Here is a 13,465-nt window from a genome sequence, read left to right on the forward strand (position 1 = left end):
AACAGCTCATAATATCAACAAAAGATTCAGAGAATCTGGAGAAATCTGTGTACAAAAAGAGACGAAGCCTAAAACAAATACTGAATGCATGTGATCTTTGCATTGAAAACAGACATGACTCTGTAGTGGAAGTCACTGCATGGGTTCAAAATCGCCACCAAAACCCTGGTCTGTGAACACAGTTTGTTGCTGCATGCTCGAATGCAAGTTCAAACTGTACCGTGCAAAGAGGGAACCATTACAAACATGATCCAGAAAGCTTTTAACACTTTCACCAAGAGGTTTTCTCTGGATGGATCCAAAGGAGAAATGACACTTCTCTGATGTGACCTCAGATATTTGGTCAGACCTCACATAAAACTACACACATACACAACAAAAGAGCTGCATGTCAACACACGCACACACACTGGACATCTTGCATAAGACATTTGGGTCCTCTCCAGAAAAGTGCCGTCTCCTCGTCTTTCCTAACGCACTGCAGCGTGTAAAGTGTGTCACAGACTCATTTGAAATAACTCCCACATAAAGAGAAACGACGGGAGAGGAGGAGGAGGAGGAGGAGGAAAAAACAACACTTGGCCAACGCCTCAGAAACAGATTACTCTGCTGTTAGGTTTTTTTTTTTTTTTAAGAGCAGTATGGAGAGATTAAAGCAAACACAGTCGGCGTTTACTTTGGACTGATCTTTGGGTTTTTCTCTGCCTCCAGAACAAAGCGGGAGAAATCGTGCAAAGCTCAGCGATGCAAGAAGAGACCAATTAAATCCCTTCTCGTAAAAAAAAAAAAGAGAGAGAGAGACTCCACCACATTCGTATAAACAATAAATGTTCCTTTTGAAAGGCGCCTATTTGAAGTGATGAACACACAGAAAAGTGAACATGGTTCTAAGCAGATGTCGTATTAGCACGGAACATGAAACAAGGGACAATTGAGGAGGAGAGGCGAGCGTAAGAGCAGCTGCTTTCTTGTTTTTGGACGAGCACTCTTTCAGGCTTATTTCATGTTCTTTAATGAGCCTGACGCCAACGTAAGGAGAGCTGGTTTCTGATTTTTGCTTTGGGAAAAAAGTGTTGCCTAAGGTTTCCTTCTCTCCCCTTGAATGACCCACAAGCAAACCCACTTTAGTTTTTTGGATCCCTGCATTAAAAATGAGAAAAATCTGCACATTGGTCCATTTCAGCAGCAGGAAGAAGTCAATAACTGATGTTTTGAGCTTGATACATGAGGAATAATCAACAAACAAACAAGGAAGTAGACTGCTCAAGACAACTAATCAGACTTCTGCTCAACTAAATGGTGACATTTGTTTTTAAAACTCTAAATGGTCCCTTTTCAGGTAAATATATAATCAAAAGAAGCATTTTCACTCAGGTTACAGCTTCAATGAGACTAAAAGAGTACAAAACAAAGATAATTCTCCCTCTGAGGATGCTGCTTACAACTATTCATACACAGAAGTGATGCCTTGATTGAATTTCAGTGCACTGGGACTTCAAATTGCTTCCAAAAATGTGTCAGCAGTGGTATCAGCAGCGTATGAAAGGGGTGTTTCATGTTGTTTCCTACCTGTGGGCTGAGCGGTGGGCAGCCTGGCTGGAGCGACGCACAGAGGCAGGAGGAAGGAGAGCCAGAGTGAGCACCACAGAGCCGTCATTCCTCTGGACGGCGAGATGAGACGCAGAGCAGCGAGGCCCGACTCGGACTCAGACAACATCCTCCGTTTGCATGCTGTCCGGCAGAACGGCGGCGGCCTCCAACGCCGCAAGAAAGTATCCAACAACTCCCCCCGACAGTGACCTGGAAAAAACACACGAGAGAGAAATCATGAAGAGGAGGAAGATGTCTGGATGTTGTCATGAGATTAAACCCAGATTTGAAAGAGGGGGGGGGGGGGGGGGGGGGGGGGATATGTAATCAGACAAAAATGAATCAACAAACTTTGAAATATGAAAAGTTCGCCTGCAAACTGTACGCAGCACAAAAGCAGCGCCTTGGGGTCTGCACACATGCTACCATATTTTGACCTGACATTCCACACAGATTTCAAGGATTAGGGTGGAAATCCCTCTTCGCAGATTTTCTCAGAAACTTTCTCTGAGCACCTGATCGCTAAGATGGATTGAAAAGAAGCTCAGAACCACTTGAGAAAGCATTCCCAGCCTGGTTTATAAAAGTTAATCAACCAATCAATTAACTTTCCTGGTGCTGGATTAACCCCGGGACGGGAGAACTCACATTATTTCAGACCTGAACAGCGTGTCAGTCCTCCTACAGGACGCTTTCTGCCTGAGAAGCTCTTCTGCATGGTTCAGCAAGCGACTGACATGAATTCTCTGATCCTCCTGCAGGATGAGGAATGCCGAAGTCTACAGTATCAGTTGCCCAACGTGCCCGCTGGCTCATCAGAGGAGGAGGAGGAGGCGTGACAGCAATACGGCGAGCAGCGAGCGGCGGCGGCGGCAGAGAGCTCTGCCTTCTGTTTGCTTAAGCAGGGAGAAGCTGGAATGTGGCGAGGTGCACGGAGAAAGCTGTGAGCGAGGTGCCCAGAAAAGCACGAGCACACACTAACACACACTGACAACTGTTAGCTTAAACTTTAGCAGCTCTGTCCAGCTTTCAGAATAGCCTTGGCTGTAAAACGTCCACCACAACCCAACAAAAAAAAAAACACACGCTAACACCTCAGAGTGGGCTCTCCCTGCACACAGAGGTGGATTGTACACACACACACACACACACACACACACACACACACACACACACACACACACACACACACACACACACACACACACACACACACACACACACACACACACACACAGTCCAGAGAAAGGTTGTGTTGTCTTAAGTCTTAACAGTGCTGTTTTCTTTCTCTCCATGGACCTGTGACCCACTCCTTGCTCAGCACAAACTCAAGCCCAGGCTCTGTTTGCACATTATCGCTCCTCAACACAAAACAACCGACTTTGCAAGAAACACACGGGTAGGAAAGCAGCACACACACACACACACACACACACACACCCACTCAATCCTTATCTAAACACCACCGCTGCTCCTTCATGCTTCAATATACCACAGCCTTTTATGTTCACTGTATACTCTTCTTCTTCTTCTCCTCCTCTCTCAGCCCATCCTCAGCCTCTTACAACACAAGACGTCTCCACACCGCTGCGGTTTGTTTACACAGCTCGACACAGCCCTCGCTCTGCAGGCGCGGAGAGGAGCTGATTGCAGGTCTTGTAGATATGGAACTTTTGTTTTCTCTGGCAGCCAAAAGGCAAAAAAAATAAAATAAATCTCAGCTTTTTTTTTTCTTTCTTTTATGGGCACTTCACTTCAAGAGCTGCAGAATTATTTCATGTCAACGTGCAGATCTGTTACGACATGTAGCTTTAAATGTGCCATGTATGGAGAAACTGGCACACAGGCTCTGGGATTGACTCATTTGGTGACAGGTGATAGCTGAGAGTACAAAGTGAGCACTTGAGGTTGAGCAGCGGCCAAGTGGTGCAGCATGATTGATGGAATGAAACAAATGAAATCCTGTGGAGGAGCAGAAGCTTCTAAATGCACTTAGAGACAAAAGAGTTACTTTTAGTTCTCTTTTTTATAAACTTCTGATGAAACTCAGATCAGAACTTTTTCACACCAGTTACTTCTGTATCTGCACTTCCATGTTCATTTTTCTATCAACACCAACATCTGTACTCTCAACTTCCTCACACTTTCCAAACAGGCTCTTTGCTTCAGTTTTAAAGCATTAAAGGGGGATTCAGGATTATTTCTTTGTTGCAGTAATTGCTTTCTGAACATCAACACAGATTTCTACCTAAATGGATGAGACTGAAACACAGAAACGAGTACAAGATGTATCAGGAAGACAGTAACAGGAGTGAAGCTTGATAGTGAATGCAAAGTCTGGGACTGATGGAGAACTTTTATAGAAATGGGTTAAAGTTGTGACAGAGCTTTCGTGGTGGCTGCTCCCACACTGTGGAACAGTCTGCCTCCTGATATTAGATATGCTCAGACAATTGAGAATTTTAAATCTTTACTTAAAACACACTTCTTTGGAGCTCTGGTGGCCTAGTGGTCTAAGCGCCCCACATACAGAGGCTACAGTCCTTGTCGCAGGGGTCGCCGGCTCGATTCCCGGCCGGTCGACCATTTCCTGCATGTCTTCCCCCGCTCTCTACTCCCCACATTTCCTGTTTCTCTTCAGCTATCCTATAAAATAAAGGCAAAAAAGCCCAAAAAATATAACTTTAAAAAAAACGCACCTCTTTGCATTGGCTTTTAATACCTGTTGATGAGACATCCAGCATTTTATTTCCCTTGCATTTATTGTGGCTTTTCTTGTGTTATCTATTGTGTTTTTAATATCTATTCTTTTTTTAATTACTATTTGTTTTTATTGATTGTGTTTTTAAGCTTGTACAGCACTTTGGCCCACTGTGGTTGTTTTAAAATGTGCTAAATAGATAAATAAAGTTTGACTTTGACTTTGAAGTGAACCGGCCGCCATCACCAGAGCAGACTCAGAGCAGCAAGATGACTCCCAGCTAACTGACTTCAACTTTATCTCAAAGTTAATGTTCTTTATTTTCAGTATTTCCTCCACAGCTGTCAGCACTAATACTATTTTATTTTTTATATTTTTGGCCTTTTTTGCCTTTATTTGACAGGACAGCCGAAGAGAGACAGGAAATTCAGGGGAGTAGAGAGCGGGGGAAGACATGCAGGAAATGGTCGATCAGCAGGGAATCGAACCAGCGACGAGGACTACAGCCTATAGCTATAGATACGAGGGGCGCTTAGACCGCTAGGCCACCAGCGCCCCAGCACTAATACTTTAAACATGATTTGATCAAAATCTGAAAGAAACTTTTTATTCATTTTTTGAATCGTATTCAATTTGTCCCTTTCAGCACACCGTAGTGTCTTCCTGCTTCTTCCTGCTTGTGGCTTCTTGCATTTCTTTGAATAAAACATCCAAAGTCAGGATCATAAAGTGTGTTTCGTTGCATTTATGTGGTTCTCAAATCCAAACACTGGTAAGAAATCTTTACTTTGTTGATAGGGGCTTTATATCTTTTTTGGAAATGCAAAATAATGGAAATTTAAACATGAGATTAAAATGTAATTAATCCCAATTCACTTTTGAACCCTGTGATTAATCACGGTTTAGGAAAAATGAATCTTTTACAGCTCTGATTTTGTTCTTTTTCATTTCATCTGAGGTTAGACTGATTGACGTTTGACTGTCTTCAAGATACCACATGTGCTTCAGTCAGCTTTCCACAGAAACAGACTTTTCATACTCTCATATCATAGGTACATTCAGAGTCTGCACTTTCTCACTTCTACTTCTGCAAAAAGTTTGATTAGTTCTACTTTTATCACTCTGCTTCTGCTGTGCTGCACTTCTACTTGAGTAGAGACAGCATGCACTTCTGCAACATCTGCAAAATAGAACCCCCAAATTCTCTTCCTATGGAATATTAAGTGATGAAACTCGACCAAAGTGGACATGCTGAACCTCGCAAATGAACTCCACAGGCTACTACTTTAACCACTCTGATTTCACTTCACAACCTCGAGAGGCACAGAGGGAGAAAAAGGAGGATCCCCGAGACCCAGCGAGGAGTTCAAAGCCTCCAAAAGTGTCTTCATGCTAATATTTTCTTAAAGCATGAAAGAGAAACACAACCGCTGCTGTGAATAATACATGATCATTAATCATGCAGAACCATCTTCTCGTTGTAGTAGCTCGGAGGCAGAAAAATGCTTTAACCCGGGTTCAAATCCCTGTCATCCCTCTGAGGATCAACGCAAAGGGAGTCACATGCTAGTCACACCTCTGCGGAGTGTCAGTAATCTTTAATAATTAAACCCGGGAATCAGCAGCCAAGGCGGGATCAACTTTGTCATTTTTAGGGGGGAAAGGGGGATTAGAGATTTTTTGGGGGAGAGCAGAAGAGCAAACAGCAGCGGAGAGACAGAGAGACACTCAAGTGGATAATCTTCCATATCAGTGTCTCTTTCTTCTTCTTTTTCTTCTCTCATTAATTCCTGCCTCTCTTCTCTTGTCCCTTCTCTACTCCTCCCTGCTTTCATCCCACCAACACCCTCTTCTCAAAGCCGACGCAGCCTCAGGTGAGAGGAGATACTGATCAGCTGAGAGAATGAGTTCTGAGAGGTTCAGGTGTGAAGTGCTGCAGGCTGTGGACTGACACTAAAACATCTTGTGTGTGTCTGACATCGCACGTGTAAGAGATAACAACATCTGTCCCTGTATTTGTGCTGGGATGCTGATACACAGGATGAAGACAAGAACTGTACAAAATCAGAGAAAAGAAACTGTCAGGAGCTGAAATGAGACGCCAATAACTCTCTTTTAGATCACAAAGTGAACAGAGCAGCAGGTTACATGTGAGGTTACATGTAGTGTATCTTCTGAGCAAAATTCTGGACCTTTCCTCCCTTCCAATTTTGATGGAGCCTCGCTTTTTCTGAACATTGTGCAATGTGTTGTAAGCAAAGTCTGAGCAGAGCAGGGAAAGACAGCCTCTCAGTTTTCTGCACCTTTTACTTTGAACAATCTGATTTAACACTGAAAATTTAACTTCACCTGAATGTTTTTAAATCCTTCTTGAAAACTCTTGAATCCGTTCTTTCTGAATTAAACTTTTTGGCTCATTTTACTGTATATGATTTTGCTGTTGGAAGTTTGTGTCTTCACTGCTATTCTGGGCCAGAGATCTCTCATCTAAATGCAATCAACCTGGCTTAATAATGACCAAGTAAATAACAAAGTCCAAACAATTCAAGCTTTAACTGTTTAGGGGACATCACAACACTTCTAGGGTTATTCCAGTCACCAATAAGTGCCCAACATGCTCTCAGGTTCCCAGCTCCTCTGATAAAAGACGCTTTGCTCTGCTTGTCAGACACACAAATGCATCAAAGATCATGTCTGTTATCTGTAAACTTTCTTTGTTTGTCTCAGTTTCTGCACAGTAGCACTCCATCAGACTGATAAACTATAACACATTAAGAATTCAGTCTAATGAAGTTCAGAGTTTACTCTCAGAGCTTATCTTCAGAGGTGAAAGTCAATGATATACCTGCTAAATAAGCCAATTAAATCCCCACTGCAACACAGAAAAGTTTTTATTATTGGACTCTGAAAGTTAATTACAGTTTGTTTTGAAAAAAAAAAGATCAGCTTTTAGTGTGAAATTAGCCAAGTTGAAGCCAATTAATGCCTATTTACTTATTTATAAAGGAGCAGAAGAAGAAAGGCACCCTGAGCTGCACGCTCAGAGATGGTCTCAGGCCAATTTCTGTAATGAAAAGAGGCAATCAGAGTCTCATTTGGAGCTGAAATGTGTCTGAGGCTTTCCTCTGATTGAAAAAGCTGCAAACAGGCGTTGCGTTATTTCCACGGGTCAATAGATACAATTAATTTGCAGCATTACGACAACTATTATCACGCGCATGCTTGTTTTACGGCCCTGAGATTTAATAGGCTCAAGCAGGGGTGTCCAAACTTTTTTCAAAGAGGGCCACATATGATGTTGTCAGAATACCTCAGGGCCAGTGGCTCCTACTGAGACTTAGGAAGCCTAAAAGTTCTAAATAAAATCTCCATTTAATAACAATTATTTTTAATGTTTTCTCAATAAAACAGTAACTAGGAAGTACCATGAAAAGATTAGCAAACGTTCTTCTTCTGGAGGAAAATGTTTTTCATTCGTGTCGGGCAATGTGGGAAAAAATATTGTCTCATTATTTTCCTATGGCAGGATCACGATCTGAATTTCATCACACTTCTTTTTCATGTTGTTTTTAAGACTTCTCTGACCAGCAGACAACATCTTTATAACAAAATAATTATTTTCCTGAGTTCTGAACTATTTTTGATGCACCAAATTTTGCCTTTTCTGTACAATTTCATAATTTTGATCTTGTCTTGTGTCCTCTTTTTTGTCTTCTGAACTTTCAGTGTTCATCAAGAACATTTTCACATCATGATATAAACAGTAATTTGAAAACCTCTCAGCTTTAAGAGTTCTTGTGTTTCTTCTTTATTGCCATCTTGCAGAATTCAGTGCTTTGGCTTTTATACAGGTAGTCCATATGAAGCTTTTTGAGACATTTCTGGATTGACTTTAGTTTTGTTTGTGCGCTTGAAAGAAACTGCAAATGTACAGATGATTCAGAAGGTGATTAATTTCTTTGCTATAAATAACACAATTTAAGGTGGAAGCTTGGGGCCATAAATAAATGGACCTTTATACTACTTTGGACATGCCTGGGCTAAAGCATTAGAAGTCCTAAATCTCGTTCCAAACCCCACCTCCTCTTTTCAGTTGCTATAATCCACTAATTTTCTCTCCGGTGATGACTTGACGTAGTGGGGAGTCAAAACCGAGCTGAGTGGCCCCGAAAATCACCATCTGAATCCCATTGAGGCGCGTGTGTTTGAAGAGTGGGGATGACTGATCTACTGCTGAGGGGGAGAGAACCAGAGAACCGCACAGCTCGTTCATTCAAAGAGAGAGGAGAGAGAGACAGAGAAAAAAAAAAATAAGCTGCCTTCTGGAGAAACTTCAGAGATGATCAGAGGCATTAGGGAGAGCGGCTGATGGGTAATTCATATTTCTGCTCTGAACCAGAGAGAAGACGTCACCGTGCAGCGCGGAGGGAAGGCGTGAACGTCCTAACCAGCTACAGAGTGGCTGAATGAGAGTCCGCATCTCACATTTTGACAGAGAAATTATACATGGAAACATTTGATTTATGATTAATTGAGACCAAACTCAGATTAGACGCATCTAATGAACATCTCCAAGCAATCTGTGTGGACAGATAACCGTGCGTAATTCACTCATTTTAAATTAACATTCTTTTTATTGATTTTCACATTGAAAATAATAGCTCAGTACATCTTAACATACTTTTTGCATAGTTGGTCTACATTAGTAGAACAATCCTTAAGCATCTTCTTTATAAATTGCACTTAATATTTAGAAGATTCAGAGGTTTCTCCCATTTTTCTTTTAAAAAAGATGAACTCTTCCTCCAAGTGACAACCTCAGATATCAGAGACTTCTACAATATAATAGATGGAGATTCATCTCCTAACCCACTTTGTCATTATAGCCTTCCTTGCCAACATTAAAAGACATTGAATTATTTTATTCTGTGTCCTCAAAGAGTCTGGTACACTTCGAAGTAGGCACAAAAGTGGTCTAGGAGGCAGATTTTGCCTTATCACTGCATTACTGATATTTCTAATCTGATGTTTCTGAAAACTCTGCCATTTGGTGTCAAAAATGTTCAAAATTTCAGCTTTTTTATGGGAACCAAAGAGTCAAAATTTGGACTTAAAGAGGCGAGCCACTGCCTGAGTGAATTTCTTTACGCAAGTTCATCCCCCTTGAAACACAAGGAAATGGCTCAAATAGACAATTTTAGGGTAAATGTAACTTATAAAGACGCATCGTGCGTAATTGCCCAAACCTGCCTCAAACACAACATAGACAGCAATAAAAAAAAGAGAGACACAGAAACCTGTTCTCACTTTCTCCAACACTGTGTCATCAAAAGCTCTTAGAACACGTCCTCACCCACTACCAGCAACCAAAAACGCGCAGATTACGCACAGAGCCGAGCACAGCCGAGCGGTTCTCTCAGCAGCACCTGTGCTGTGAGCACGGCTGTGGGGGCTCGCTCCTGCTGCTCCACGCTTCACACACACTGTACACACTGTTTAGTTCCAACACGGCTACTTAACTCTCCCCGAGAGACTGGGAAGCTCAACCTGTCCAACCCGCATGTACAAGGAAGTAAAGCTATTTCTCCACAGCTTGAGGGACTGTGAAGAGCTGTTCATGAATGTATGAAGTTAAAACAGAAATAATGATAAAAGTAAAAAGAGTATTTACCCAAAGTGTTCTGACTTGATAGCAAATCCCAGTCTTTCAGATGTCACCAAGCATTCAGAGGAAGACAAACAGCTGGAGCTCTCCTCAGAACTTCACAAAACCTCCAAAAACTACTTTAATTCCGTAAGTCCTCGCGCGTCTGGGAGCACTTTGGTGTCAATTAACCACAAAAAAAAAAAATAATGTGAGAAATCCTTTTTCACGACTTGACAGCGAGAGTCCTCGGCTCAGGCACCGCAGCTCTAAAGCCAACTTCTCCACTAAATCCCGTCCTTCCACTGCGCGCTGCTGTCCGGCGTGTCCAGACCTCCTGAGTGTGTGTGGGTTATCCTCCTCCTTGTTGTATTACTGTGGAGCACTGGGCAGTGGGGCGGAGCCGGACTGGACGCAGTGAACCCGGGTCCACGCACCTCTCCAGCGCGGGTAGGAGTCGGTGTGTTTTGTCGCCGCGGAACAACCAACTCGGACTGGTGTCTCTCCTCCTGTTGGCTGACAGTGAAGTACAAGCTGCACGGTGCCGCCGTCAAGAGAGACCGGCTGGAGGACAGGGAAGGTTCCGGTTTGTACCTCCAGAATAAGATCCGAGGCAAGGAGGGAGTGACGCAATACTGGACACCTAAGGGGTGCTGCTGGAGCATTCAACAAATGAAATGTAACTCAGGATTTCCTTTTCATGTTTAATCTTAATTCCCAACATATAATAATAATAATAATAATAATTTTATTTGTAGAGCACCTTTCAAAACCAGGTTACATGGGCAGCAAAATAAAACAGGCAGATCATAAAAACACAAGTCAAGATAAAGAAATAAAACATACTTTAACAGACAGAAAATTCCCCTAAAAGAACTCTAAAGGAATCATTTTAAAATATATTTCTTAAAGCTGCTGTGAGGAACTTTTGATTCATATCAATTTTGGCACCCCATTGTGGACAAAGTAATACCTCTTATCTCTTGTTCTGTACATGTAAAAGTAGTGTTTTCAACAAAAACCTCACCCTGCTGTCTTTTAACAGCCAGATTTATCACTATGTGATTATTTGCCATGAAAACAGCCAAAAAAGGGTGTTTCTAAAGTCAAATGTCAATCATGTGGTCTGACACCTACCCCCTCTGAGTGGTTGAAGGCATTAAAAATGACAACAGAGAAGGTATCAGTGTTGTTGTTTATGGTTTTGTTTGCTTTTGAAGGTCATAAAGAGGCATCAGTGTTAGTTTCAGTCTGTTTCTCAGCTGGTGAAAAACTCCTCATAGTGCCTTTAAGACGGTTAAAATAAAATAAAGTCAAGTGAAATTCAAATAAAAGCCGGGAAGGCTCTGCGATAAACGTATGTTTTAAGAAGGGATTTTAAAGAGCTCACTGACTCAGCAGACCTGATCTCCTCGGGCAGAAGGTTCCAGAGTGTCGGACCCCTCACTGCAAACGCTCTGTCCCCTTTGGTTTTCATTTTAGTGTTTGGAATGAACAGTAAACATCTGCCAAAACAGTGTGGCTTATTATATGTAGTTCTAATTATAAAATCATAATTAGAATGTCTTACATTTGTTGTAAGCTCTGAAAATAACACGTTAAGAAAGTCTGTTTTGAATAATGAGAAAAGCAGAATGGATTTTTTTATTTGTTGTATTTATCCTCTCACTGTTGTGTATCAAGACATTTGGGAAAACGCACTTGGCTATATTTTTCAAATTAATAACTCAGCACTTTTTTTGTGTAATCTAGCAAAAACAAATCTAACACTTTAATTCCTATTTAAAAAACACATTCAAAAATATGTGATCAAATAAAAACCTCATAATAAAGTTGGTTCTTAATTAAGCCATCAAGTGAATCTCGTTCTGCCACGCGACTACACATAAAAAGGGCTTTTATTTTGAAGGCAGAGCCGTCGCATGTGTTGCACTGTGTGTGCGTGAGTGTGTGTGTGTGAGTGTGGGTGTGTGTGTGTGTGTGTGTGCTTGTGTATTTGCTGTGCGCTCCTCTCCAGTCCCCTCGCGGTCCGGGATGCCTCCTGGCTGCGCGCCGCCGGGACACACACACACACACACACACACACACACACACACACACACACACACACACACACACACACACACACACACACACACACACACACACACAGCAGCAGCAGCAGCAGCAGCAGAGGGGGGAGATCAGATTTCGGCGCGCCACCCCTCCGGGACCGCTGGAGGCAGTAAGTGACGCGCGATCCATGCGCCTCCCAAATCTACTGTAGCTTCGTTGAGAAAAAACTAAAATCAAGAGAGGCTCATTGTTGAATCGAGAGCTGCTGCAGGAGACTTCATTAAGGTTTCATCTCATTTAATAGCAGGTGTTGGTTAGTGTGGAGTTTGGGGTGCGACAGATCAGATGTACCTGAAGGAGGTGGTCTTTGGAGAAAAGAGAGAGATATTATCCATTATAAATTAAAGGAGTTTAACACTGTGACAGAATCTGTGGAGACATATCTCCAGGGGTGCTATCAAAGGATAAAGTCCTGAAAGAATGAGCCCCCCCAGAGCTGCTCAGGGGCCCCAGAACATGCCAGGGATTATGGATTTTTGTGTAGGAGCCCTTTGAATTTTGTCTTTACCTTTTACCACCAATTTCTGTGTATGCATACACTTTATAAAACCTTAACTCTATATGTAAAAATGCATTTTTCACCTCTCAGCCACATTGGACCAGGCCCTGATCCAAAACCACAACTCCTTGACTTGTCAGATCTGGACCAGATCTTCTCAGAGATTCTGAAGACTTTTTAAAAACTGTTTCAGATTTGTAAAACCTTTACTCTATCTACAAAAATACAATACAGTGACGATTCTACTGTTTTTTTTTCCACCTGTACTAAGATGTGTCTGTAACTAATCCAACTGAGATGTGGAGGAAATTAAATCAAGAGTCTTAAAACATTAAGAAGGAAGTTTGTGGCCTATTTTTTCCAAATGAGCTTAGAGAATTAAACAGATTATCTTGTGTTCAGATCTTCCTTTTGTTCAAGCTGTTATCTTGTTATTCTACCAGTCTAAAAATAACCTCATTCAATGAACTCCAGTCAGAGTATTAAGCAAATTACTGAAATAAAAATCATATCCTTGAATCACTTCTAATTTTCACACATTAAATCCAGTGAAAGTGAAAGCTCCACTCATTTCTTCCATGCAGATTTCCTTTCAGTCATTAAAAGACCTCCGCCCTCTCACACCTGTACTGGACCAGCCGCTGAAGTGTGCTGAGTGAACAGTAAATGACCATAAACCGGCCATTTAATGTGCCATATACCACAGCCTTCAGGCTAATTACTGCCGTCAGGACAGAGGTGATGGCACTCCATGCTTTAAACAACACACCAATTACTGTCATCTCTTAAACTGTGTTTTTAGAAGGGGACTTTATGACGCCATAAAGCCGAGCTGCCCTCTGCTAAGTGACTGTGAGGAGTGTGCCGCTGTCGTCAGTGTGTGTTTGTCCTGCAGAGGTGGGCTCCTCGCCGTGAT

The 13,465-nt window shown here is 42.1% G+C and overlaps 1 protein-coding gene across 3 annotated transcripts in view; it reads right to left on the reverse strand.

Moving 5' to 3' along the window:
- Positions 1-10,459, reverse strand: part of fgfr3 (fibroblast growth factor receptor 3) — a 94,707-nt gene extending 84,248 nt beyond the window's left edge. For 2 of the 3 annotated variants that reach the window (XM_034675350.1, XM_034675351.1), the window contains exons 1-2: positions 9,963-10,459; positions 1,570-1,800 (exon numbers count right to left, since the gene is read on the reverse strand). In XM_034675350.1, the coding sequence (XP_034531241.1) occupies positions 1,570-1,717 (148 nt within the window). In that variant the 5' untranslated portion in view covers positions 1,718-1,800; positions 9,963-10,459. The remainder of the gene's footprint in view (positions 1-1,569; positions 1,801-9,962) is intronic. The other variant, XM_034675349.1, reaches the window with a different exon arrangement.
- Between the last annotated feature and the right edge of the window lie 3,006 nt (positions 10,460-13,465).

This window comes from Notolabrus celidotus, chromosome 22, assembly GCF_009762535.1.
Source record: "Notolabrus celidotus isolate fNotCel1 chromosome 22, fNotCel1.pri, whole genome shotgun sequence".
Lineage (NCBI taxonomy): Eukaryota > Metazoa > Chordata > Actinopteri > Labriformes > Labridae > Notolabrus > Notolabrus celidotus.